Source organism: Festucalex cinctus, chromosome 14, assembly GCF_051991245.1.
Source record: "Festucalex cinctus isolate MCC-2025b chromosome 14, RoL_Fcin_1.0, whole genome shotgun sequence".
NCBI classification, from domain to species: Eukaryota; Metazoa; Chordata; class Actinopteri; order Syngnathiformes; family Syngnathidae; genus Festucalex; species Festucalex cinctus.
Genome location: NC_135424.1, coordinates 241,618 through 266,173, shown reverse-complemented (window position 1 = coordinate 266,173; position 24,556 = coordinate 241,618). Strand labels below are relative to the sequence as shown.

Here is a 24,556-nt window from a genome sequence, read left to right as displayed (position 1 = left end):
TTGCCATATTTGTTAGTCATATACAGCCGCTCGACTGGCTCCATTGTTGACTTATTGAGCAATGATTTGGTGGGCCACAAGGGGGAGCTCCTGTTGGGGAAATGGACGCAAGTCGTCAGGCGAAGAAGACTCATCAGCGCTCTTTGACTTGTTTTGCCAAATGTGTATTATATCTTCAATTTTAACATTTTAAAACATGTTGAAGCACACAATTTTCGTTCGTTCAAACGTTCGCCACAGTCAGAAATACATTTTTTTTCAAGTCACAGCAAAACAAGGCAGCACGGGCATCTGCTGCTCTTTCTTGACACCAGCACTTAATTGCGGCTTTCCAAGAGGGAGACGAGCTGCTGGACAGCTGCGAGGAAGAGAGGGATGGATGGAGGGATGGATGGATGGAGGGAGGGAGGGAGGGATGGATGGATGGAGGGAGGGATGAGCATCAGGCCGACCGCAGGGCTTCTCTCCTGCCGCTCGCTCTACTTTCCTTTGGACGTTTCTTCTGCCACCTCCATCAGATCGCCAAACAAATCTAACGCAAGACAAGACAAGAAATGCGCACGCGTTTGCCTTCAACGCAACGTTTGCCAATCGGATCAGCAGATGTGTTGACTTGATGTGTTGAGAGCAGCGACCACGCTCATTTGTTCCAAATGATTTTAGTATTATTATTATTTTTTGTGATTGTGAGAAGACAAAATGGAAGTCAAACTTGAATTTCAATGACGGGCCCACCACAAGAATTACTCGTGACCAACAAGTTTGTTAACAAAATCAAATAAAAACGAAAATGCTTTTTTAAAAATGAAAACTAATTGAAACTAAAATGAGAGCAAAAATGTCCTTCATTTTCATCATTGGTCATTAATTTAATGTACGAGAAATGAGAATGATTTGAAGTGGATTTATTTTGATATTTAACTGGAAAAAGGATGTTTGAAAGTGTGTCACACAGAAGTGATGTCATCCAGCAGCAGCCAATAGAAAGGCACCAAAAGATGATGTTTTTGAAATATTGTGCACCAGTAATACACATAAAAAAAAATAGTGAAACTAATTAAAACTAAACTAAAACTAAGTATTTACGAAATAACTAAAACTAATTAAAAAAAACTAACACAACCACCCTGAAAATGAATCAACTAAAAGTAAGTAAATGTAAAAAAACACAACTCAAAATGAAATGAAAACTAATATGAAAATTCCAAAACTATAACTCTGCTCATGAGTCATAGGGAGAGAATAATCATCATCATCATCATCATCATCAAAGTGTCATTGACCCTTCCTATCAGTACGTTTGTGTTTCCTTTTGTATCTGATTTGTGTTGAAGCCTGATTTTCTTGTCGGACGGCCAAAATCTGTTGTTGTGTTGATGCGGACGTCCACACTCACCTCCCTGGCTTAGAGACGCTCCGCCTCCCGTAGGGCCGCCTCCCGTAGGGCCGCCTCCCGTAGGGCCGCCTCCCGAGTCCCCGGCTCCGCCTCCCGAGCCTCCCCCCGGCCTGTCCAGCTCGCTGAACAAGCCGTCGAAACCCGACGGCTTGGCCTTCTTGTCATCGCCGTCTCTGTCGAGCAAGTTGGAGAAGAAGTTTCCTTTGTCGTCGTCGTCGTCGTCTCGCTTCCTGTCGCCTCCGAAGGAGAAGATCCCTCCCCTGTCGTCCTCTTTCTTCTTGTCGCCTCCAAACAGAGAGCTGATGCCTCCTCTGTCCTTGTCCGAGTCTTTGTCTTTCACACCGAGCGCGTTCTTCAGCATGTCGCCCACCATGTCCCCTGCACGAGGTGCCGTTCAATTCACCAACAATTTCGGCAACAAAGTCGAATCAAAACAAAAACTAACAAACTACATTTTATCTTGACAAAACCAACTAAAACTATAATGATAGCAAAAATGTCCTTTGTTTTAGTCTTTGGTAATGAATTGAATGCATGAGCCTTCATTTATTTTTCATATTAACCTGCAATAAGGGTGACTGAAAATGTGTCACACGGAAATGACGTCATCGAGCAGCAGCCAATAGAAAAGCACCTTCACACGATGTCACTCCCATGCACGGTATTGCGTGCACATTATAAAAAAAACAAAACAACTAAAACTAATACTGAAACTAACTAAAAGTATTTATGAAAGAACTAAAACAAACAAAACCGCCCTGAAAACTAATTCAAACTAACTCGATGATTAAAACAAAAGTCAAACACTAAAATGAAAAGTGTCCAAACTATAATAACCGTACTGCACATGAGCACCGTTAGTGGCTTCACGTTGTCCTCTTATTACACACGCGCTGTAGAAACGTAATAGGAATCGCAGTCTTTTCACTGTTTTTTTTTTTGTGGTTTTTCTCTTTTTTTTTTGTGATGATGATGATGATGATGATGATGATGATGATGATATCGTCTGTTGAACCTTTCAAATTCTTGGACACTTTGGTCTGGCCTCCAACTACACCTTGAGATGAAGACGAGCATCAAACATTAGCAGAGAGACCATTTTGAGTCTTCATATTGACGTACGTGGCAAATGCGCTATTGAGACCAGCGTTGTGAAAGTGGAGGCCCGGGAACCATGCGCGGCCGACGGGAGGATATTTTGCGGCCCGTTACTTGCCATCACAGTGGAATGTTGTTTTTGCCGTGAGCGTTTTGTTTTGTTTTAGCAACGCGACTCTCAAGTGACACCGAGCGATCGACGTACAGAACGCCTTGATGAGTGTGTGACGTTCATTCATGACGGATGGGCACACGCTAGCTAGCTAGCTAGCGTGTGATGGGCTAACAACTACCGTAGTGTAACTTAATTTTGTCTCCCAGTTTTAAATTTAGTCTCAGTTTTAGTCCCATTTCAATCACGCTTTTTAGTCTTTTATCAGTTAGTCAAAAAATATTTTAGTCCAAGAAAATGTCATTTTCGTCTAGTTTTAGTCAACCATCACTGTTAACATTTTAGTCCAGTTTTACCCCTGAACATTTTCTTTGTCAGCATATTATGTTGAACCTTTTCGGACCTAAAACTATTTCACATAAAAAATGTTCTCATCTTTTTGATGAAAACAACTCAACACGCAATTATCGTGGCTATTATGTCTCCATGCTCTGAGCTAGCGTTAGCCAGCATTAGTTAGCAGTCGCATTCAAATTATTGTTGGAACGTTATAGCCGTTGGATTCATATTAAGTTCTAACGACCGTGTCACAGACGTGACAGATTAGCATAGATGATCATTTACAAAATCATTTTTGTCTCGTTTTTGTTCATGAACTAAAATGTCTGTAGATTTTAATCCAGTTTTTATGAAGTGAAGGACATTTTTGTTTCGTCTTCATCAATTGATCAAAGCGCAGACTGATTTAGTGTCGCTTATTGTTTCTTAATGAAGGTTTTAGTCTAGTCTGGTGAAAAATGTGAGTTGACGAAATAATTGCGCAAATGAGGAAAGCATCCCACATATGTTATTCAGATTTTTATTCTCACTTTTTTGCCGAAAAACAACTCCCACATAATACTTGCGATTTACACCGTTCAAATTTCAACTTGTTTCAAAAATTCACGCATTCCGGTGTGTGTGTATATGTATGTATATATATATATATATATATATATATATATAGAATATATTTGTCTGATTCCACATTGCTTACAGTACTCGCACAATTTAACGTTAAAGATCAACTTTTCCACTTTCATTTTCAATGGGACTGAAATAGAATTTTTTCCACGCCCACTTCCATACCTACAACTGATCATCTTGACCAGCTCTGTGATACTTTTTATTCATTTCTCTTTCAACTTCAATGACATCTTTGTCATTTTCACATCATTTATCTTTCAATTGACTTCACAAGCATTCCGCTTTCAGCATTCCCACACAATTTCTCTAGAATTGCACTTAGTCTAGTTTTTGTTTGCGAAATGAACACCACAAGAACATATTGATGAGCGTGACGCAGCGTTGCTAAAGTTCACAGACTTGTCGCACCGTGTCATGTGACTCCTGACAAAATGGAACTTCTTTTCTTACTCACCCACTTTGTCTCCGAACATCTCAGCCATTTTGTCCATCTTGAAGACGTGCGTGCGTGCGTGCCAGGTGAGGTCAGTCCCCGAGTGAGATTCTTTGCTTTTGCTCTTATTGTCGGAGCATGAAGTGGGCGTGTCCAGACTGGACGGACTGGTTACACCTGTCGCTCATTGTGGGTTTGTGTGTGACTCACCTTCAAGAAGGCACAAATGCAAAACAAACAAAATGTGTTTTGTATGCAAGTCACATGATTGGCCCACATTTCATTTTGCCTTTTCAAAGTTCTATAAATAAAGTTGACGGGAACTTTTGCTCTCACAATATTCAAGTGAATTCACCTGTTTGGTTAGCACGGCAACATTTGTTAGCGGCTTGCCTTCTTGACCAATTTGCCCGCGAGGAGCATTCGAATGTTTCCTGTTTTTTCATTCGACCAAAATGTCACAAAAAGTAGAGTCTGGTTCTCAAGGCCCTGAAAAACGGACTTGGTCTGTGTGAAAATTTTGTTTCGAATTGTACGTTTTTGAATTTGCAATTTCAACCGGTCCAAGGACCCTGAGAAGGCAAAGCTAAAACCAAAGAGAGGGAAACAGAAACGGACCGGGAGGGCGGAACATTTCTTCGATGAGGAGGGAAGGAAGAAAAGCGTCGAGTGACTTTATTTAAAAAAAAAAAGAAAAAAAAAGTGACTTTATAAAAGGTTTTAATACAAAACTCAAAACAGTTGGCACAAAAGAGGGCATAGACTCACCATGTTTGTCGTAGGCACGGTAAAATACAAAAAAAATCATTCCTGAATGAAAGGGTGGTGTAATGCTGCATTGGAGGGTGGACAGAAGTCGCAAATATCCGACTTGGTTTTTCCCGCTTCCGACCTGAAAGCGTTCGAGGTGAAGGTAAACAACCAAAATGGCGGATAGTGTTCCAGGAATCTTCTCGCAATTTTGCTTCATTTCTTGTTTTTATTTGATTTCATAAGCTTTCCATAAAGTCAATAGTTGAGCGTCTAATTTCATGTAGGGAAATAGTGGCATACTGTCACGTACGTTTCATTACGTCAAGTTATGTCCAGTATTGAGGAACAAAGAAAGCTATGTAGTTTTATACTCGAGTAAATTGTCTGTTACCATTTGTGGTCGCCATTGTAGAGTGATGTCACTTGAAGTCTGTCTGGGAAGTCTGGATCCTTTTTTTTTTTTTCTCCGACTTTGCAAGTGGAATTTCCAAGTTCCCGTACACACTTCCTGGTTTGAACTCGGAAAAGTCCGACTTGCGAGCGTAAGCAATGAACAATTGGAGAACTGTTGGCAGGTCGTCTAATACTTGTCAAGTATTGCAGAGGTATGGCACGCAGAGTGATGATTTATGTGTGAAAAGCTACAGAGAGAACGAAAATGAAGTCCACCTTATATGCAGCAACGGTTGCTTTGAAGTGCAAAAGTTGAGCTGTGTCAAAAAGAGTCCTTTTTGCAAATGCCGCCGCACACGTGCTGATGTCATGTTTGGGAATTGCGGCTCACGTATTTATTGCCTTCCGGGCGTGACTGAGCTTAGTTTCAAGTTTGGCGTGGTTGGCATGGCAAGGGTGTGCGCCGTGTTTGTCAACACGGTGCCAGCCAGCCCGGTCTGTCTGTTGCTGTGCTTAACAACAACAACTTGGTTTTCTTTGTTTTGGCTCCAAAAAACAACACAAATCTCATCAAAAGGTAAGAAGCAGAATGACAGCTTTTGGCTTTTGAAGGGTTTATTTCATGGTGAGACACTTGTACATGTTGCCACGTGCGTAATTGTTTGTGGTGGAGCTTGACGAGGACGTCTGCGCGGTTCTCGTCAAGAAATGGGCCCGGACAGAACTTTCCCAATGACTGTGACAAAGAAAGTGAGACAAAAGTTGGACTGGCGAGGACGCCACCGTGAGGGCAAATCCTTGGTTGGCCTTGCGTGCTGACAACTCACCTCCACCTCCTCCGTTCGGCTAGTCCTTCCCACCGATCAGGTTCATGACGTCTGACACGCCGAATCCTTTCTTGTCGTCGTCCTTCCCGCCGACCATGCCCAGAACATCTGACACGCCGAATCCTTTCTTGTCGTCGTTGCCACCGGACAGGAGATTTGACACGTCGAATCCTTTCTTGTCGTCGTCCTTCCCGCCGACCATGCCCAGGACGTCTGATACGCCGAATCCTTTCTTGTCGTCGTTGCCACCGGACAGGAGATTTGACACGTCAAATCCTTTCTTCTCCTCCTGGCGATCCGCCCCCTCTCTTCCTCCTCCTCCTCCTCCTCCTGCAAACCTGGAGAAGCATTCCTCTGCAAAGTCGCCTGCAAAACAAGCAAACCTTGACTCGTGCTGCAGTTGCCTCCAATTTGCTTTCTGGGAAACAAACTGCAAGTCGTTGACGTGCAAACTTGTTTGAAAAACCTGAAAGGATTTGTCCTGCATAAACACACTCGGGGTTTAAAATTCAAGTTGTCAGCATCACGCTTAGGAAGATGGGAATATTCACTCACCCGCTTTTTCTTCAACCGCCTTGACGAACACCTTCCTCGCCATGTCGTCCATGTTGCCGACTGATGACAGGTCGAGGGAGGCCGTTCGGTCTTATAGCGACAGGAGTATTTGGCCCAGCAGGTGACGCATTGCTGAGGAATCGGGCGCGGCCCTCGGGAGTCACACGCCCAACCGGCGGGACAGGTTGGTGTGAGCAACAATGAGACTTTCACATGTTCCAACAATGAGACTTTCACATGTTCTCCACACTGGTTCATCAAGCTCACGTGTTGAGAAGCACATGTTGTGAAAAACAGCCAAAAGCTGAGAAAAGTCTTCCTCCCAATCAAGTTATTCCCAACACACCGGACAGATTTGGAGTCCTTGAGGGCCAGAGACCGCTGTCGCCAGACGACTACCGTCTCTAAATGTACACAGTGCCACAACAGCTGAAGTCGAACAAACCCATCGGGCTGTGTTGTGTATGATGGACTTTTTAAAAATATATGAACAGTTTCCTGACCTCCTTTGACACTGTTTGCTAGAAAAATCTCCCTTTGGTATAATAAAGAACATCAAGTTTCTGGACCCCCTTATGCCAGCACCCCAATATATAAAAAATGGAAATGAGATTACCTTGGCTGAGACTGTTGTGTAAATAAACAAAGTTGTACTCATGAATAATGAGTAGAAATTTATTGGGGACACACAAAAAAAAAAAAAAAAAGACATGACACCTTTCCATCATAATTGCACTTTGGTGTACGCAAGTCTATGCTTTGGTTGTGCGGATGACCTGAATGTTGTCCTTCTTAAACGCTGATCTCTGAAACGGTTTCGTCATTTGCCCGGATTTCCATCTTGTAGCTTGACGAGCGTCTACAGAAGGTCCAAGAGAAAACCCTGCGCGTGGCAGAAAAGAGCTTTCGTGTCCTGCCTTGTTGGGGTGCTTTTAGCGCTTCTAAGTTGACCATCAGCAACTTAAGGAGAGCGTTGTCGAAGCTCGGCTGTTCAGACAGAAAGGCCTCGGGCATCTGGTGCGTGCGGTCAAGCTCTGGCAGCAACTCCTTGATGACGGCCTTCATCACCTTGCTGACGCTGTCAAAGTCGACCTCGGTGATGGCACACAAGCGCGGGTCCTGCAGCACCTTCTTGGACAGACGCTGGATGATTGGCAGGGTGTCACGGGACAGAACCACCTTGTTGTGTTTTTTCTGAAGCTTGGTCAGCAGCCGGACAACAAGCACCGCCACCAGCGAGGTGACCATGTCCTCCAGAGCAGAGGTGGAGCGCCCCGGCGTGTCACCCGAGGCCCGACTCTTTGGCTGGGAAGCCAGCGTGTCCCCGTGCAAACTCCTCTCCTGCACGGAAGGCGAGCGGAGTGGCGACGGCCAAGCCACGCGTATCGCACCAGAGGGCGGAGTCCTTGCTTGGGCGCTGTCCGTCTCTAACGGACTTTGGCTGATCCTTGTTTCCTTGGGGACTTTCTCTTCCAGCATGGAAGGCGGGCACACGTTGAGCATGCGTGAAGTCAAGCTCTTGGGCCTGGTGTCAGCCGAGTCCGCTTCCTTTTTTGGTTGTGGCACGGCGGTTCCTGTGATGAGCGTGTCGATGTCATTCAAGCAACCGTAGACCTCATCGGCGTGTTTCCCCCTTTTCGCCGGTTCCATCTCGAGCCAGAGGAGCAGTTGTTGCACGAACTTTGTAGCCGTGTCTTCTACGAGCTTATGCAGAACTTGGATGTTCTCCGGTTTTTCCTCTTCCACCTCCAAGATGAGTGGGTTTGAGATGTGCCTCCATACTGCATCGGACTGGACTGTGGTCCGGTTTTTGGTCATGTATTGGTAGATTTTATCCGCCAGGTCTAGTGAGAACTTGTCGGCTTCTTGGCGCAGCTCGTCCACGTCGATGTTGAAACCCCCTTGTGGTACCGCAACTTTGTGGAAAACGTTCTCAAGACCAGATTGGATTCCCTGGAAGCTAAGCAGATTATCTGGCGCCGGAGTCTCGCTTCGGGACGCTTCGATGCGCTTCCGCATGCATCGACACCGGACCGTCTGCAGTTCAAATGTCAGCGTGTCAAACTTCTTTTGGCAGAAGTTCAAAAAGTTGCGTTTGCGAGAAGAGTCATTGCTGCTGTCGGGTGACACGCAGGCTTCAAAGAAATCACAGAGTTGATCCTTTATCAGACCGTGATTGAAATGAGGTGCAGAAGAGGGACTGTGCCCCTCTTCCAACAGGTCGGGGTAGTGCAGGTCATTTATGATGGTCTCCACGATTCCCGCGGCCGTTTTCGTCAGTTCCTGATTTGTCCTGTGTGAGAGGGACCTGTCCTCGCTGTCGGCCCATTTGCGGAGGATGTTCATCACCGCCTCTGTGGTCTCTTCCCAGTTAAAAATGCACACGTTGCCAGACTTTGAGTCACAGGGAGGTTCCTGTCTGCTCTTTTGGCGCCAGCACGGTCTGAAACACTTTGTGTATATGGCCTTCTTGCTCAGGTAAACCTTCAGAGCGCCACTGGCCAGCAGCACCATCTTGGCCAGAACTTCAATCTTGGTGAAGGTTCCCGGGATGTAGATAAGCGGCACCAGCTGACTGTCGGCGCTGGTGGCTGTGGACAACGTGTGGTTGACCCTCTGCGAGATCTCCCTCTTGAAGAGGGAGTCCAGCTTTTGGGAGCTCTTGCTCCACTCCTCGGGGACACTGAGCGCCGAAGCAAACGCGGTGCTCAGTCCACCTTCGACTTCGAGCTTGATTTTTTTCTTTTCGGCGCTCTGAATGCGTTGCTTAAACTCCGGGATGATGACTCGAATGGTGTCGGCGCAGAGTTTCTGCGTGATGTCCGTGCACATGTCGGCCAGGATGACCTGCGTGGCCGAATCGATGGTCCCCGCTGCCAGCATGCTCCACTGCGCCGGCAGGATGCGCTCAAAGTACTTCTGCACCATGGGGAGGATGACCTCCGCCTTGATGGAGTAGTTCTCCGTCTCCATCGCTCTTGTGCCGTTGTTGAACTCGTCTCTTGCCAAATTGTTGGCAGCTGCTCTCGCCTTTTGACGTAACAAAGCATTTCATCAGAGTAGACAACGGCGTACACCACATAGTGATGACGTCACAAGGCTTTTTAACATGTCATGAGGTCATTGTGTGGTATGCGTTCAATTTTTTTTTTGACAATGCAACTGTCAACTCTACATTCGGACAGTTTGCAAAAATTGCTTCTGTCTGCTTTTGCTCCTACTTGTTGGATTCTTGCAAAGGCCCGACAGAGAATTCTCCGACCGTCCCGATCGTGGTCATAGTTGAGTTTTGACAGCGTTCGCCTTGATGCAAGCCAGCTCCTGCCGGGGCTGACTTGCTGCCGGGGCAACAGCCTATGTGACGTTGCTAACGTGTTTACGTCTCTGACTTGCTTTGCTGATTAAAGTGTAGCCGTGGCGCTCAGAAGGAAAACAATATCTTGTTCATCAAGACACTGGTTGTATTAAAAAGCAAGCTTGATGATAGCTCCCGGAACGTATTTGTTGAAACGCCTTGCAGGCCAGTGTTGGCGGCCACACTCGCCTGCAAGGAGCAAAGCAGTGACATCACCACTTTGAAAAAAGCCGCCTCCCCCATTTCAATCATTCTGGCAACTCTCCACAGTCAATACTGACAGAGTCACCAATGCGTGACTGTCTACAAAGGAGATGAGACAGACGAGGCGCTGTGCGTACGCGCATCTCAGTATTCTATGCAAGTCTCTCAGCTCAGGTTAGAACTTTTCCCTGAAATAAATATCAGAGTCAAGATTGCGTATCACTCGATAGTACGTACTAAGTAAGGGTGCGAGTGACGGCCTGTCAATGTGGTGAACGAAAGTGGAATTATTGTTGGCAAATACAAGACTAGACACAAAAATGGGAACAGCAGATATTTATCAAACTTGATGGGGCACCGGAGGCTCACTTTCAATGCCAATACTTGCACAATTATCACTTACATTTCTGCCGAGTAATTTGAGGTCGGAACACTTGTCTGATATTCTCCTTGCACGCGTGTTTACGCCAAAGGCTCCTCCTCGCTCGATATTTCCTCCAACACAACAGAATCTTGGTCATGTTGTGGCCAGGGGCTTCCGGGGCGGACCATCTCCTGCTCCATGCTTAATGACCGGTGTGAGGAAACCCAAGCATAACGGTGGGAATAGCTGAGCTCGTCGCTCAGTTCCTCCTCCACAGGTGGGGTATTTGGCCTAGAACCATCCCTGTCCTGAAGACACGCCACCGGAATTTCTGGTGGGATCAAGGTGTCAGTAATGAGCGTGTCAATGTCATTCAAGCAGCCGTAGACCTCATCGGCCTGGTTCCCCCCCATCAGCGGTTCCATCTTGAGCCGGAGGAGCAGTCGCTGTACAAACTTGGTCGCGGTATCTTCCGCCATCTTGTGTAGAGCTTGGATGATGTCCGGTTTTTCTTCGCCCACCTCAAAGATGAGCGTCTCTGAGAAGCGCCTCCACACTGCAGCTGATCGGACCATTGTCCGGTTGGCGGTCATGTAATGGTAAATTTGATCCGTAAGGTCTTGTGAGAACTTGTCGGCTTTGTGTCGCAGTGCGTCCACATCTGTGCTAGTATCCTCGGCTGCTAGTGCCACTTTGTGGAACACGTCCTCAAGACCTAATCGGACTCCCTGGAAGCTGAGCTCAGCGTCAGGTTTGGGGTTCTGCAGGACGGTGCCAGGTAGGCAAATCTCTTCTTCACAGCGCACACGCATGCAATGACACCGGATTTTCTGCAGCTTACAGGACAGCACCTTGAAAGTCTTTTGGCCAAAGTTCAAAAAGTTGCGTTTGCGAGACCATTCGTCGTTACTTATGCGTGACACGCAGGATTCAAAGAACTCACAGAGTTGATCCTCTACCAGCCCCAGATTGAAATGAGGCGTAGAAGAGTGACTGCTCCCCTCCTCCAAGAGTTCAGGGTAGTGCAGGTCGTTGACGACGGTCTCCACAATTTCAGCTGCTGTTTTCTTCAGTTCCCAATTTGTCAAGAGCAAGAGGGACTCGCCCGCGCTGTCGGTCCACTTGCGGAGGATTTGCATCACTGACTCCGTGGTTTCTTCCCGGTTGAATATGCACACGTTCCCGCACTTTGAGTCTTCTGACTGTGGTTCTTGCCTTTCCTCTTGGCGCCAACATGGTCGGAAACACTGCGTGTATATGGCCATCTTGCTCAGGTAAACCTTAAGAGCACCACTGGCCAGCAGCACCATCTTGGCCAGGACTTCAATCTTGGTAAAGGTTCCCGGATTGTAGATAAGCAACACTAGTTGACTGTCGGCGCTGGTGGCTTCAGACAAAGTGTGACTGACCCTCTGAGAAATCTCCTTCTTGAAGAGAGAGTCCAGCTTTTGGGAGCTCTTGCTGGGATGCTCCTGGACGCTGAGTGCCAAAGCAAACATGGTGCTCAGTCCACCTTCTACTCTGAGCTTCGTACTTTTCTTGTCAGTCCTCTTGAACTCCGGGACGACGACTCGAATGGTGTCGGCGCAGAGTTTCTGCATGATGTCCGTGCACAAGTCGGCCAGGATGACCTGCGTGGCCCAATTGATGGTCCCCGCCGCCAACATGCTCCACTGCGCCGGCACGATGCGCTCAAAGTATTTCTGCACCACGGGGAGGATGACCTCCGCCTTGATGGAGTACTTGCCCGCCTCCATCGTCGTTTACTTGGTGTCTGGTGTGAAGTGATGGCAGTTGTTGTGGCTGCAAATGTTTTGGTGCTTTGTGATGTCATCAAGCTTCTTTTGGCTCGAGAAGACAACTCTCGCCCTTTGTGACCAAATGCATATGCAGAATTCTCTGTGATGACGTCCCGAACTCACTTGATTCAAGTATGCGTGCAGAGTGCGCCTGCCATACCACAAAGTCCCCCTACGTTGATTTGGCTGTTCGAGAGTGAGCTATAGTGGGGCAGACGTGACGTGAACGCTATTTTAAAAATGAAAAGCGGACTCCAGATACCAGAATTGCACTTTGGGCATGAGCATCGAAGTGTGCCGGCAACTCCACATGGCACGCTTACAATCTTGGTCACCTCCGGCTCCTCCTGTGACTTGACTGCACAGTAAATTTGAGTGGGACTAAATCGACTAAGTTTTAGAGTAATATTTCCACTTGGAAGCGAGTCGAATAGAGAATTGAAAAAAAGAAAGACTGAAGGGATGAGGAACAAAATCACGCAGCGTGTTAGTATATCGCTCGTGTCAGCTGGAATCTTCATAATGCCAAGAGAGCAAAAACTGAATCTTTGGTCTCCTCTTTGATAGAAGCAAACAGTAGGAGGGGCATAGCGCAGGTCAGGTGGTAGTTTGGCAGTCCCCCAGCTGAAGGTCGTGAGTTTGTTCGTCAACATGTTTTGTTTTGTCTGAGTTCATTTGACTCTCTTCCAAGTGCAAATATTAGTCTAGTCTAAGGCCCCGTTCACACGAAAGCCTGTTTCAGTGTGTCCGCACAAGTTTGTATTTTTTACCGTTTGGGCCGTTCGTCCACACAGAGGCTCGGTTTTGGCGCTTGAAACGGATCACTTCTGAAAGCGGGCTCCAGAGTGGAAAGATTTCCCAACGCATTCTGTCCGTTCTGATGTGGACCCCATAGCAGGATAGCGACGTACTTCTCCCGTGACTGCGTACAAACCGCCAGTCTGCCAACAACAATGGCGGATAGCCGTGTCTTCCTCGTTTTTGCGCAACCTCCTGAACTTGTTTATGCTTTCACAGCAAAATGTTTTTGCGTGATGTTGTACTTGAATCACCCGAGATTGTCACTTCTACGGTGTTGTGTTTGTCTCACTGATCTGCATACACGCCCGTGCAAGCCGTTGAAGTCACAGGGCAGCCATCTTACTCCTCCCATCTCGCAAGCAGATGACTGTTTTAACTACTTTTCTTTTATCGCTCAGTTGCCAGACCGCTATTGCTCCGACTAAGTACTGTCTCAAACGTTCTCTAATTTCGACAGTACAAATGTATACGATCGTATGCCGAGAAACGTTTCTGGGGAGGAGTAATGTGGTGGCTTCAAACCGGCTACACATATCAGTGGTTTGTCTCCTTCGCCGATTCTTCTACGTTTTCCGTTATCTCATTGTGGCAGCACTATAGCGCCACTTCAGACTTGGCATATAAATTACAGCCGTTAAATGTCCTCACTCGCGTGTCTTGAGACGGTTCTGTCTGTCCAAGATTTTTTTGGGAGGAACGCAGCTGGCTTTGCTCCCATGTAAACGGGGCCTAAAACTGAGTCTATTTGGTCCTACTCTAAAGAGTCATATTGACTCTACAGAATTTACTGTGTGGACTCTCAGGGTCAGCCATGTTCCACTCAATTGGTGGCGAATGCTAGAAGCAACACAGCTGAAGCAAATCCAATCAGTAATGACTCTTCCAAGTCTGCACAAATTCTTCTCCATTGCTTTTATTCAATCCACACCGAGTCTGTCACCTGTCATTGTTGCCTTTTTTTGATGCTGCCTGGTCCAAGTCCACGTTCTCTCTTGGTACACAGTTTGCTTTGGACTCGTGGGTTTGATTACAATGACGAACGACTCAAAACAATCCGTCGCCCACGTCACATGACCTCTGCTCTTCGTGTACGGGATCATCATTTACGCCAACTCCATTTTCAAACTTGAGCCGGACAGCCTTTTGAGACTGTCGTGCAACATCAGGACAAAAGGGAACGAAGAAATGAAATGTGGAATGAAGCAAACTTTGTGTTTGACGTTGATGCAAAAAAGTAACACAAGAAAAGGAAAGATGGTCGTATCCGTGACGACGAAGGGAAGGGAAGGGAGGACTCGGGTGACGCGATGGATCACACGAGGCTCAGGTCCAGTTTGGCGAGGTAAGGCGATCGGAAGGAGCCCACGTAAAGGCTCCCGTCGTGTTCGTGCGCCTCGCTCACGTACGCCGCAACCAGCCCGTCGGGGTCGTGGAAGCTCCGCGAGCAGACGCCGCCGTCGTGCAGCTCGGCCACCAGGCTGTAGCGAGGGACCAACTTCATCATGGCGTCCTGGCTGAGGAGCTGGTGGGCGGAGACAAAGCGTGAGCTCTCCTTGGTCAGTCCGCGGAAGTGCGGCAGGCGGCGTCTGTTACCTTGAAGAGCAACTTCTTGATCCAGGGTCTCTGCGACAGGAAGTCCAACATGGAGAAGCCGGGGTTGGGACGCACGGCCGACATGGCCACCCAGTAACCACCGCTCGAGCTGGGCCGGATGTTGTCAGGGAAACCGGGAAGGTTGTCCATGAAGGTGTCCATGCCGCCCTTGTTGAGTCCCGCCACGTGGACCCTGCCGCAAAGTGCAAGTCACTTGGTCAAGCAATCAAACAGTTGGGATGTGGTTTTGACCTATCAGATGTTGGAAAATGTCCGAGTAGCTGTTAAGGTGTTGTGGCGTAAAGGTAGCTTTTTGTGTAAACGTTCGTTGGGATTGTGATGAGCAATATGCACCATTAACTCATTTGCTCCCAAAGACGTACAAATGCGTTCTATTTTAATATGTTTTAAGTGTCCCAAAGACGCATTTATACGTTTTGTTTTGTTTTTTTTATGCTAGAGCATACAGGCTTTGATGCAACCTCTCAACTGCACAGAATGGTTGAAGAAATGGTCATTATTACATAAATGGCCAGCAGGTGGCAGCAGAGTATAAGAGATCAACCAAGCTCAAATACTCACAATTTCATTCGATTTGTGAATAATGATGGAACTTAGCTACATTCTCATGCTAATTGCTGCAAAACGGAAAACGAAGTAAGAATGAAAGAAGAGACTTGAATCTTTCTTTTGTTTGGTTCCGTGTTTTGATAGCAATAGAAGACAAGATTCTTGCAAAATCAGTCCAAATCGAGTCAAACAGCCGGCCACGAGTGAGTGAATGAACGAGTTAAGTTACCTGCGTATGCGGGCCATGGTGGTCTCTGCCACCAGGACGGACTCCTCGTCAGGAAGCAAGTGGATGCCGTTGGGGAATCGCAGGTTGTCCATCACCACGCTTACTTCTGCGCTCTCCGCATCGTACTCCAGCACCCTGATGGGAAGCAGGGAAAAGGAGCGTGTCACGCACGCACGCACGCACGCCGGACGGCGTTGTGCCATACGTACCGTCCGTCGGCCGTGGCCTCCATGATGAGGTGGAGGTAGTCTCTGCGCTGCCACCTGCTGCTGGAGGAAGTGAAGTACACCTTCTTGCCATCCTGCGTCACCGCCAGGTCGTTGATGAACAGCAACTTCTTGCCGCCCACCTCCTGACCACCCGACACCAGCCGGATGGACTCGCCTGCAAAAACAAAACCAAAAGACAAAAGAAAGTGTGCCTGCCTCACTTCCTGCTGCTCTGGTGAACGAGAGCGCAACATCTGGATTCTGCTGGAATAGCCACCAAATGCCGCTTCGTTCCAAGCTTATGATGATGATGATGATGCAACGAAGGGTGCGTGTCACCTGTGGTTGGGTTGACCTCGAAGATGCCCAAGTAGGCGTCGGCAACAAATAAAGTCCCGTTGGGCCCCACTCGGATCCCCAGGGGCCTCCCGCAGGTCACCTCGTCCGCCGCGGAGCCTGCACGCACACGCATCAAGGCTCGCTGACGAACGCCAGACAGTTGCCAAAAAAACAAAAACAACAACTTTCGAGCTGACTTTTTACAATCCATTCTTCTATCAACTTTTCCACCCATGAATCGGATCAAATGTTTTTTTCTCTCATGACTCTTTACTTGTAAACAGGATTGCGATTGACGCCAAGGTTGCACACTAAGTTGTGAGACGGCTTCACGTTGCAACTATTTGTCAATGAGCTTGCTCAAGCTGCTAAATTTTCATCTCAGATTCAACCGACTATTATTTGTTGTCAAAAGCGACGACGCAGTTCCCGTTTTGGTGCATTTCAGCTGTCAGACAATCAGCAAGAATGTTGATCTTTGTTTTCCAAAGTGAAAGCAGACGATTGCTTGCAATTTGAAAAGACGACACAATCGGTCGACTTGCGAAATTCCACAACATTTTCTGCTACGATTGCACCATTTCTGCCAACCATCAGCAACTATTTCTTCAACCATCCGAACTTCCAATTCCGGTTCCTGCTACGAACCAGAAGCAGCTGTATTGTGATGTCAACATGATTGCTCAATAAACAGGAAGTGGTCCAACGCACTTCCTGCTACGGTTGATGTGGAAAGCGCCTCATTTTGTAAAGAAACCAGCAACAAGTGTGCTTTTCTTTTGGTTTTGATTTGTGACTTTTTGTTTTTGTTTTTTGTTTTTGCTCACCACAGGGAAGTTTTCCCAATCTGGCCACCGTGTGAACCCTTTGACCAATCAGCTTCACGATCCTCCCGTCTGCCGTTCCGCTGTAAAAAACATCTGCACACACCAGTCAGTTGGTTAGCCGGTTAGCTTAGCGTCCGACGTTGCGCTCGGCGGCGTCTGGACCTCCGATGTTGGCGACGGACTCGGGTCCGGTCACGGCGTCCTCGTAGAGTCTGCGAGCCAGACGCAGCTTGGTGTTGGCTTCCCAGCAGCCGGACATGGGCGGCGGCTCCTTCAGTCTGCGGGACAGACGGACGGATGACGTCGGCGGCGGCAGCCATTTTGTAGTACAGTGGGAAGTTAGCGCGGGGGAGCTGCTCCCCCATCAACGGTTCCGTCTTTCCTCACCCATCATGTGTGAATTACGTCCAAATGTCTTCATGGCCAAATCATGGCTCACCTGTTTTCTGGGTTTGGTCCTTACCTACTTGCTCATCACAGGTGATGTCATCATCAGTCGAAAACTGACTTTTTGAAAAATAATGACGTGGCCACATTAATTAGAGGCAAAATCGGAACTTTTTACTGCTGAAAATGGCTCAAGGATTCCAGTATTCCTTTGAGGGAAGCACATTTTCGTCTCGTCTTCATTAGGCGACCAACCTGCATACTGAATTAGTCCCACTTATTGTTGATTCAAATGAGGGTTTTGGTCTCGTGAAGACTGTGTTGCCGAAATGAAGACCACTCACACGAGGACGTCGGGCTGGATGGGCGACTCGAGGATGAGCAGGATGAAGAGCAGGGGCAAAAGAAGGAAGCCCCCCACCGACAGCAGACTCGCCCGGAAGACGCGACCGCTGTACGTCCTGCAACGGGAAGTGACATCAACATGGCCACCGCGACAACACCACGTGTTAACCCAAAGGTAGCATTAGCATTAGCATTAGCATTAGCATTAGCGGGGATGCAAATGAAATGTCCAATCACGCGGTCCGTGTTCAGTGTGCTCGTCGCAAGCATGTCTGTGGAAAGATTCCTTTTTTCCCCTTCCAGGACTGCAAACATTCTATTTGGAAAACGACTGCCCAACAACATTTTCGCTTCACTTTGGAAGCTCAAGAAAAGAAAAGTCAAGGGTTGCGTCCTTTTCAATTGCAACTCCGATCTTGTGAGTATTGGTATTTCCGTAGTCATACCCAAATGTTTGCACAGCACTTAAATCTTTGAGTGGCGTTCCCGGGGAAACTAATATCGGGACAGCAATTGTTTGTCATCTCGCTTTTCGATTGGAATGAGAGGAGATCTTAAGTCTTAATGAATGAAGCAATTCCGGTTTGGTCATTCAGCTTGAAAAAGAAACATGACCTGTGGCCAACAGATGGCAGCATTGGGCCTCGTTTGGATGAGAACTACTACAGCGTCACGAACGGCAAGAAAAGATGCCGGCCATTATTTTCAATTTTCAAGTAGACGTGACAAAATGTCGCTCCTTCTGCTAAATACCGTGCAAAAAGTTTTTCAAATGTAAAAGTGTTACACTGGCCATTATTTGTAAATACATTATTTTGTCGTTGTTGGTATTTTATTAGCTTGTCTCTTCAGATATTTGTTCCCACTTACACATGGAACATTTACTAAAGCTAATACAATTACTAGCATCAAAGTCATAACATATTTTAACAAAAAGCTTGCTTAATCCAAACACTAAAATAAATTACAAATAAAATCGGAATAAATAAGGTCAAAGGCAACTTTATTGAGAGTGTAATATTTCATTTGCTATTTGGGTGTTTACTTTGCCCTTCAAAGTGTTAAGTTGCAAAGTAACAAATTGCTATTTCTAACGTGTTCGCTCCAAAACGCCGGTTCTTTATGTCTTAAAAAAAAAAAAAAACAATGAAGAAAAATGAAAGCTAATGTTTGTTTGCTAGATTTACTGGCAAACGCGCCGAGCTGCGTTTCGCTCCTAAAGGTGACCGATGCGTGTCATGAGTGGGTATCGTGTTGTTGTATCGTGTTGTTGTATCGTGTTGTGTTGTTGTGACCTGACCCGTTGCCCTTGCGCACGCGTTCGGCTGGGTTGTCGGTGATGACGTCATGTCTGTGTTGCCTCCGGAAGCGCAGGCCCGCCGTCTCGTTCATTGTGGAGCTGGAGCGCTTCGTAGTAGCTTCTGTGCCGGTTCGGTCGCGTTCGGCCGCGTGTCGAGACGAAGGAAGGCAGAGGACGAGGACGGATTCCAAGTTTCGCTAAGAACGTCCTTTGCAAGAAGGCGAGTCTTCTCGTCGTAAATTGCGACGGCTGTGAAGTTGGTTAACTTCCCAAACGGCTCTGACGCGCTTCCGTGATAGCGGCACGAAATGCATCTTGGGACATGTTGCAAGCCAAACCTTCACAAGTGTCTGTCAACCGACGATGCATCTGTCATGGCAACACTATCCGGGTATTCCGTGCGTTCTGATGACGCTCCACGAAATAATAAGGACAGGAAGTGGGCAGCCGCGGCACGTGACCTATTCCGTTGCTTCCGGTAATACTTCAAAATAAAACACCACGGTTCGGCGACCTGAAAAGAGCCATTTATAGCCAGTCGCACAAAATTAGGATAAAAAACAAAACAAAAAACACAGTGAGCCGTTTCATGTCCAAAGTGAGTGTTGTTATTAATCTATGCATCTTAAAAAAAAAAAACTCCCCACAAGCTCTGCTTACGTTTGGCTTTGACATGACATTCTTCCCAAAATTGATTCTACTTGCTAATTTCACCCTGAATCCCTGCAAAATCACTTTTATAAACAATGTTATTTTCTACTTATTTCTATATTTGAAGCTGACTTTTATGTTGTTAGTTTGTTGTTTCTGTAAAGCACTTTGTGACACCTAATAATAATTATTTTAGGCTGTTTGAAAGCGTTATATAAATAAATAGGACTTGACTTGTTGACCAAGTCAGTCGCTTGTCTGAGTGACAACTTCAGTCCCCGCCCCCTCCCCTACATAATAGCATACATTATACATTAAATATCATTAGGGAACAACACTACATGGATGATCGATGAGCTCGAATCGACAAAGCAAAGACGAGTCCAAAAATATTTTTGTTTTATTGTGCAGCTGCTGCTGCTGCTGCTCCAGTAATAAAAACGTCAAATTTAAATATATTTCCAAAGTCAGACAAAACTGAAACAAGACATGTAAAAAAAAAAAACTAAACCAAAAAAAGTAGAGGGCAAACCCAATCATTTCATCCTAGACAGTAAATAAATAAGGAAGGATCACAATTCAACAAGTCGCATATTTGACACACCGCTAACGAGGCTAACATCACATTCGCGCTCACTCAGCAATTAGCAACTAGCAATTCATTAGCATGCTAACACTCGTGCAAATGTCGCGTCGTCTTTGTTGCCAAGTCGCTGTGGCGGTTGCCATAGCGACGGAGTCGCGAGCGCTCCGTGCAGTTGTTGTCACGGTGACCGAGGATGCTCCTCCAGATTGTGGTCACGGTGATGGGATGTGGCTGGTGGGTTGTCGTCATGGCGACGGACACACACGCAGCGTCGTACGCGCCCTCAGCACGGCCGTTGGCTGACGAGCTCGTCCTGCGGCTGCTGTTTGGAGGAGCTGGACAAGTCCATGGCCTCCTCCTCCTCCTCTTCCTCCTCCGTGTTCTCCTCGTCTTCCTCTCGGCACCCGACGGCCTCGGGCTCCGCCTCCCCGACGCCGGGGGCGTGGCGGAAGGCGTCCGACGAACGCTTTGAGTCCAAATGGTCCGGGCCGCCGCTCTTTTTGGACGACATTTCCAGAGACTTCTTGTGCATTCCTGAAGAGACAAAAGCAGCACGCCAAAGCTCACCTTTTATTTGCTTTCCTCACTTCGCCGCAACAACTTTTGTCTTTGCACACGAGAGAAAAACAGCGCAAGCAAGCGCTTGAATAGGCTGTACAATTTATGCTGGAAAGTCAAAAGTGTCTCAACCGGAAGGAGGAAAGGCGACATTTGTGAAATGTGCGATTTGTGTTGTGGTTTGGGTGGCGCCGGAGCCGATTTGAAAGACGTTTTCGTGTGCGTCTTGTTGACGTGAACGTCAGCTTGGTCATGCGACTCACATGAAAGCAAAAGAAAAGCCGCAGTACACAAGAAGTGACGAGATTTTGCTTGGCATCAAGAAAGCGTTGGATTAGGCCGCTTCCTGCTTTGAGATGCGAGTTGTTGCTGTGACCTCTGCTGGCTCGATGGTGTCCTTTCGATCTGCACCAATTGAAAGCAGTCAAGACCGTCAGGTCACGTTTTCATATGGACGAGGCTGAGTCGTCCCCGTGCGGGTGGGCGGCCAAGACAGTATGAGTAGAAACCTTTTTGATTTGATTTTGATTGATCTTTCTGGCATCCAGGAAAATGCAGTTTCCCGCTTGTTCTTATTTGTGTAGCGAGCGGTCAAGATCAAAGAAGAGGTGAAAGTTCAAAGGTTACAACTGGTGTCGAAACCCATGCATGCAAAACGGCTGATGTGGAAATCAAGTTGAAAGTTGTTTTTTTCTTATATGAAGCATAAAATGAGATGACTTGCGGTTAGCTCGCGTGATGAAGTGATTTTTGTATTTTTTCTTTCTTTTTTGCCCGAGTCAAGTGATCAAAGCGGGATGGCGCCTTTTTATTGGCTGTCACCAGATGCCGTTTTTTGTTTGTTTGTTTGTTTTTTGGCTCCCCCTTCCGTCTTCCAACCTTTCCAAACGAGCCCCAAAAGCTGACGAGCGAAATGGAACGGAAGGCGAGAACGCTTTTGGCTTGTGGCGAGCGTGCGCGTGTGGTGCGCGTGCGTGGCACTGACGTGCATGCGGCTCACCGAGCAGCCAGGGGGCGCACGATCCCATCATGCCGTTCTTGGCCGAGTTGAGGATGGACTCGGGCAGCGGGATGGAGTGTCGCACCATGGCGCCGTACAGGCCGTACTCGGCCATCACGCTGCTGCGGCCCCAGCACTTCTCGCGCTTGCGCCACTTGGCGCGCCGGTTCTGGAACCACACCTGACGGACGGACGGACGGACGGGCCAGGTCACCCGGGAGCCGAAACCTTGCCGGCGTCGGCGTCGGCGCCTTACCTGGATGCGGTCCTCGGGCAGCTCCGTCTTGACGGCCAGCATCTCGCGAGCGTACACGTCCGGGTAGTGCGCCTCGTGGAAGGCCTTCTCCAGTTCCTCCAGCTGGTGGGACGTGAACACCGTCCTGGGGGCGGTCGCAACGTTAGGGGGCGGGGACAAACGAGGCCCATCCCGACATCACCGCAACACATGATCACCGTATGCCATAGAAAAGAAAACAAAACACGACGTTATGACTGCAAAGCATATAAACAATCTGCAATAAGACTTCAGATTGCTGATGTGACGTCCTCCACATATTTCATGCGTCCGTTTTCTTGAATTGCTTGTTGGAATGACGAAGATGCTGAAATGTGAAGGTTGTTGAAAACGACATCCGTCCACAAGTTGACCTTTGTCCTCGTCTTCTCTTCCTTCTTTCGTAAGTCGGCCATTTTCCGCTTTTCACGCGACGCGCTGGCGCGTCCCTGCTGAGACGCGCGTTGATCCGAAAGGCGGCTCGGAACCGCCGGCCCGACATGCGGCGCTTCCGTTCTCGTATCTCAACTTGCCAATGACGGAAGCGTCCGTGCGGTCGGATGGAAATGCAGGCAATCTTCCCCTCCTCCGACACGCTCGATTGAAATGAGCAGGAGGCTGCCAGTCAGCTGTGTTGGACGAGGGGAAGCTGAAAATCGAGCTGCAGCGCTTCAATCGATACAGCTTGAATGTGTGACGCAGGTCGACATTCACGTTGGCTTTGTTTCAGCCGAGACTTCTTCTCGGTGGAGCTTTTCAAGTTGGAAGGCGTCAGCGTCCCACCAAAGGTGATTGGAATCGTTGGAGCACATTTTGGCGAGGCCAGAAAAATGTGTTCTCAAGAATGGGATTTGGGCTGCAGCTTTTTGGGAACTGGCGTTGGACCGGCCGAACGTCGCGATCGGGTCGCGTGCGAGAGCCCATCCGGACCGGCGGGAAGTCGTTCCCATTGGCTGCGCGACCCCGTCGAGCGGACGCTCGACCTTCTTTTCTTTTCTTTTCTTTTCCTCCCAGTCAAGCCTGCCGCGTTTGGAGTTGAACATCTGGCAAGCGGCCAGCGGTGACGTTGTCTGGGGACCCACACGACCTGTGAGGGTCCGTCCCAATCGTGCTTCATTTGGATGATGAGGACGCGACGGCCTGGGATCGAACCCACAACCTTTGGGTTGGGAGACGACCACCAAACCGCCCTTTGTGTCCACAAAGCCCCGCCTGTCCTCAAAACAGTCCAAGTCCACTTGGGTCCACGTCGTCGTTTCATTTGGTCGTATTCTCGAGTGCACCTGCGACATCGGCAGCACTTGAACGACATTTGAAGTCCGCTGCTGTCAAGTGGACACGTTCGGGATCCTTTTGCAGTTTCCGGCTGGACTTTCGCTCGGCACACAAACGCATTCGGCCACTTTTATCGCAGCGACTCGTAATCGGCGCGCGGACACAAACAAAGAGTGGAGCGTTCACCTGTGGCGCCGCTTCTTGCGCTTCTGAGCCGACGAGCAGCCTTTGGACTCGTTGTGGTCGGACAGAACCTCCTCATCTGCAAGCCACAAAACGCGTGTCACGCAACGACAAGAAAAGCGCTCGGAGCGGGTCCGGGGGCCGTACCGGAGAAGGCTTCCCTGCGGGGGTCCACGCCGTGCAGGAAGTGTCCGTCGGGTCTCTGCAGGAGCGGCAGGTGAGCCGGCAGGAAGCAGGGGGGCCCTCCGGCGGACCCGGGCGGCTGCTGGGCCGCCAGACTGCACAGGAAGCCCAGACCCAGGGGAAGGGAAGTCCCCGGGAAGGAGAAGGCGCCGCCGCCCGGGTTCCGGTCCTGAGGCTCGCCCCCGCCGGCCGCCTCCAGGCCCAGCAGGTCGGTGATGGCGAAGCCTTTGGAGCGCAAGCCTGAAGCGTGGAGGCGGGACTTGTCGGGGAAGGCGGGAGACGCCAGCTGGACTTTGGACTTGTCCTGCATCGCTTCCGATACGGTCGGCCCGAGACTGGCAAAGAGCGCCGAGGTGACGAGCGCCAAGACGGACCGGGACCCGTCGGGACCCGCCCCGGCCATTTATGGGCCTCCGGGCGTGCGGGGGGGGGGGGATCAGGCCGCCGGCCAATGGGAGGCCAGCTGGCCCCGGGGGTGGGCGGGGCAGGGGGGAGTGGTTGGGCGCTGATGTCTCGTGTCAATCTAGGAGGATTAATTGCACCAATTTGAATTTTTCAATCCGATCAGGATTATTTGTGCTGCTGCTGGTTGCCACTCGCTAAGACTTTTTCATTTTCATCCCGCGCGCGCGACTTTTATTACTGCTCGTCATTTTCATACGTCCCATTTCAACTTTCATCCAGTACAATAAACACAATACGTAACATCAAATATGGACTACTTTTATTAATAAGAACAATTATATCAATCTTGATGTTATACATTTCATTCAGAATTAACTAATAATTAATTAATGAATTAATATATTATATGAAGAAGCTGAATTAGGAGAAGAACAACAAAAAAGAATCACGCAAACGTTTGCAAATGCAAGAATCAAAGGAAAGAAAAAAAACTTTGTTGACACTCGTTTGTTGTCGTTAGCCAACGTCCCAAAATGTCGTCACAACAATCAAATCCTGTCATTGCGCACGCACGCACATTTCGTCA

The 24,556-nt window shown here is 48.2% G+C and overlaps 5 protein-coding genes across 7 annotated transcripts in view; 1 reads left to right on the top strand and 4 right to left on the bottom strand.

Moving 5' to 3' along the window:
- The window catches only part of cul9 (cullin 9), a 60,702-nt gene that overhangs the window by 345 nt on the left and 35,801 nt on the right, over window positions 1–24,556 (top strand). The window lies entirely within an intron of this gene.
- LOC144001585 (uncharacterized) lies at window positions 149–6,585 on the bottom strand. The gene is made up of 5 exons (XM_077496046.1): window positions 6,534–6,585; window positions 6,012–6,344; window positions 4,027–4,182; window positions 1,397–1,774; window positions 149–532 (listed from the first exon to the last, which is right to left on the bottom strand). Exons 1-5 carry the CDS (start codon window positions 6,583–6,585, stop codon window positions 480–482), a joined length of 972 nt encoding a protein of 323 aa, XP_077352172.1. The 3' UTR covers window positions 149–479.
- Window positions 5,749–10,620, bottom strand: LOC144001504 (uncharacterized). The gene is made up of 4 exons (XM_077495858.1): window positions 10,496–10,620; window positions 6,534–9,563; window positions 5,979–6,344; window positions 5,749–5,887 (listed from the first exon to the last, which is right to left on the bottom strand). Exon 2 carries the CDS (start codon window positions 9,504–9,506, stop codon window positions 7,326–7,328), a length of 2,181 nt encoding a protein of 726 aa, XP_077351984.1. The 5' UTR covers window positions 9,507–9,563; window positions 10,496–10,620; the 3' UTR covers window positions 5,749–5,887; window positions 5,979–6,344; window positions 6,534–7,325.
- On the bottom strand, window positions 13,954–19,327 carry apmap (adipocyte plasma membrane associated protein). Of its 2 annotated transcripts, XM_077495863.1 has the most exons (9): window positions 18,856–19,327; window positions 17,555–17,671; window positions 16,986–17,101; window positions 16,824–16,916; window positions 15,997–16,113; window positions 15,658–15,832; window positions 15,449–15,583; window positions 14,650–14,842; window positions 13,954–14,578 (listed from the first exon to the last, which is right to left on the bottom strand). In XM_077495863.1, the coding sequence occupies exons 1-9, from the start codon at window positions 18,945–18,947 to the stop codon at window positions 14,369–14,371; spliced, it is 1,248 nt and encodes a 415-aa protein (XP_077351989.1). In that variant the 5' UTR covers window positions 18,948–19,327; the 3' UTR covers window positions 13,954–14,368. The 2 variants fall into 2 exon arrangements, with proteins under 2 accessions (XP_077351989.1, XP_077351991.1); XM_077495865.1 differs by lacking the exons at window positions 17,555–17,671; window positions 18,856–19,327 and adding an exon at window positions 17,211–17,497.
- vsx1 (visual system homeobox 1 homolog, chx10-like) lies at window positions 19,889–23,936 on the bottom strand. Of its 2 annotated transcripts, none has more exons than XM_077496140.1 (5): window positions 23,530–23,936; window positions 23,386–23,461; window positions 21,907–22,030; window positions 21,636–21,831; window positions 19,889–20,626 (listed from the first exon to the last, which is right to left on the bottom strand). In XM_077496140.1, the coding sequence occupies exons 1-5, from the start codon at window positions 23,873–23,875 to the stop codon at window positions 20,376–20,378; spliced, it is 993 nt and encodes a 330-aa protein (XP_077352266.1). In that variant the 5' UTR covers window positions 23,876–23,936; the 3' UTR covers window positions 19,889–20,375. The 2 variants fall into 2 exon arrangements, with proteins under 2 accessions (XP_077352266.1, XP_077352267.1); XM_077496141.1 differs by having other exon boundaries at window positions 21,651–21,831.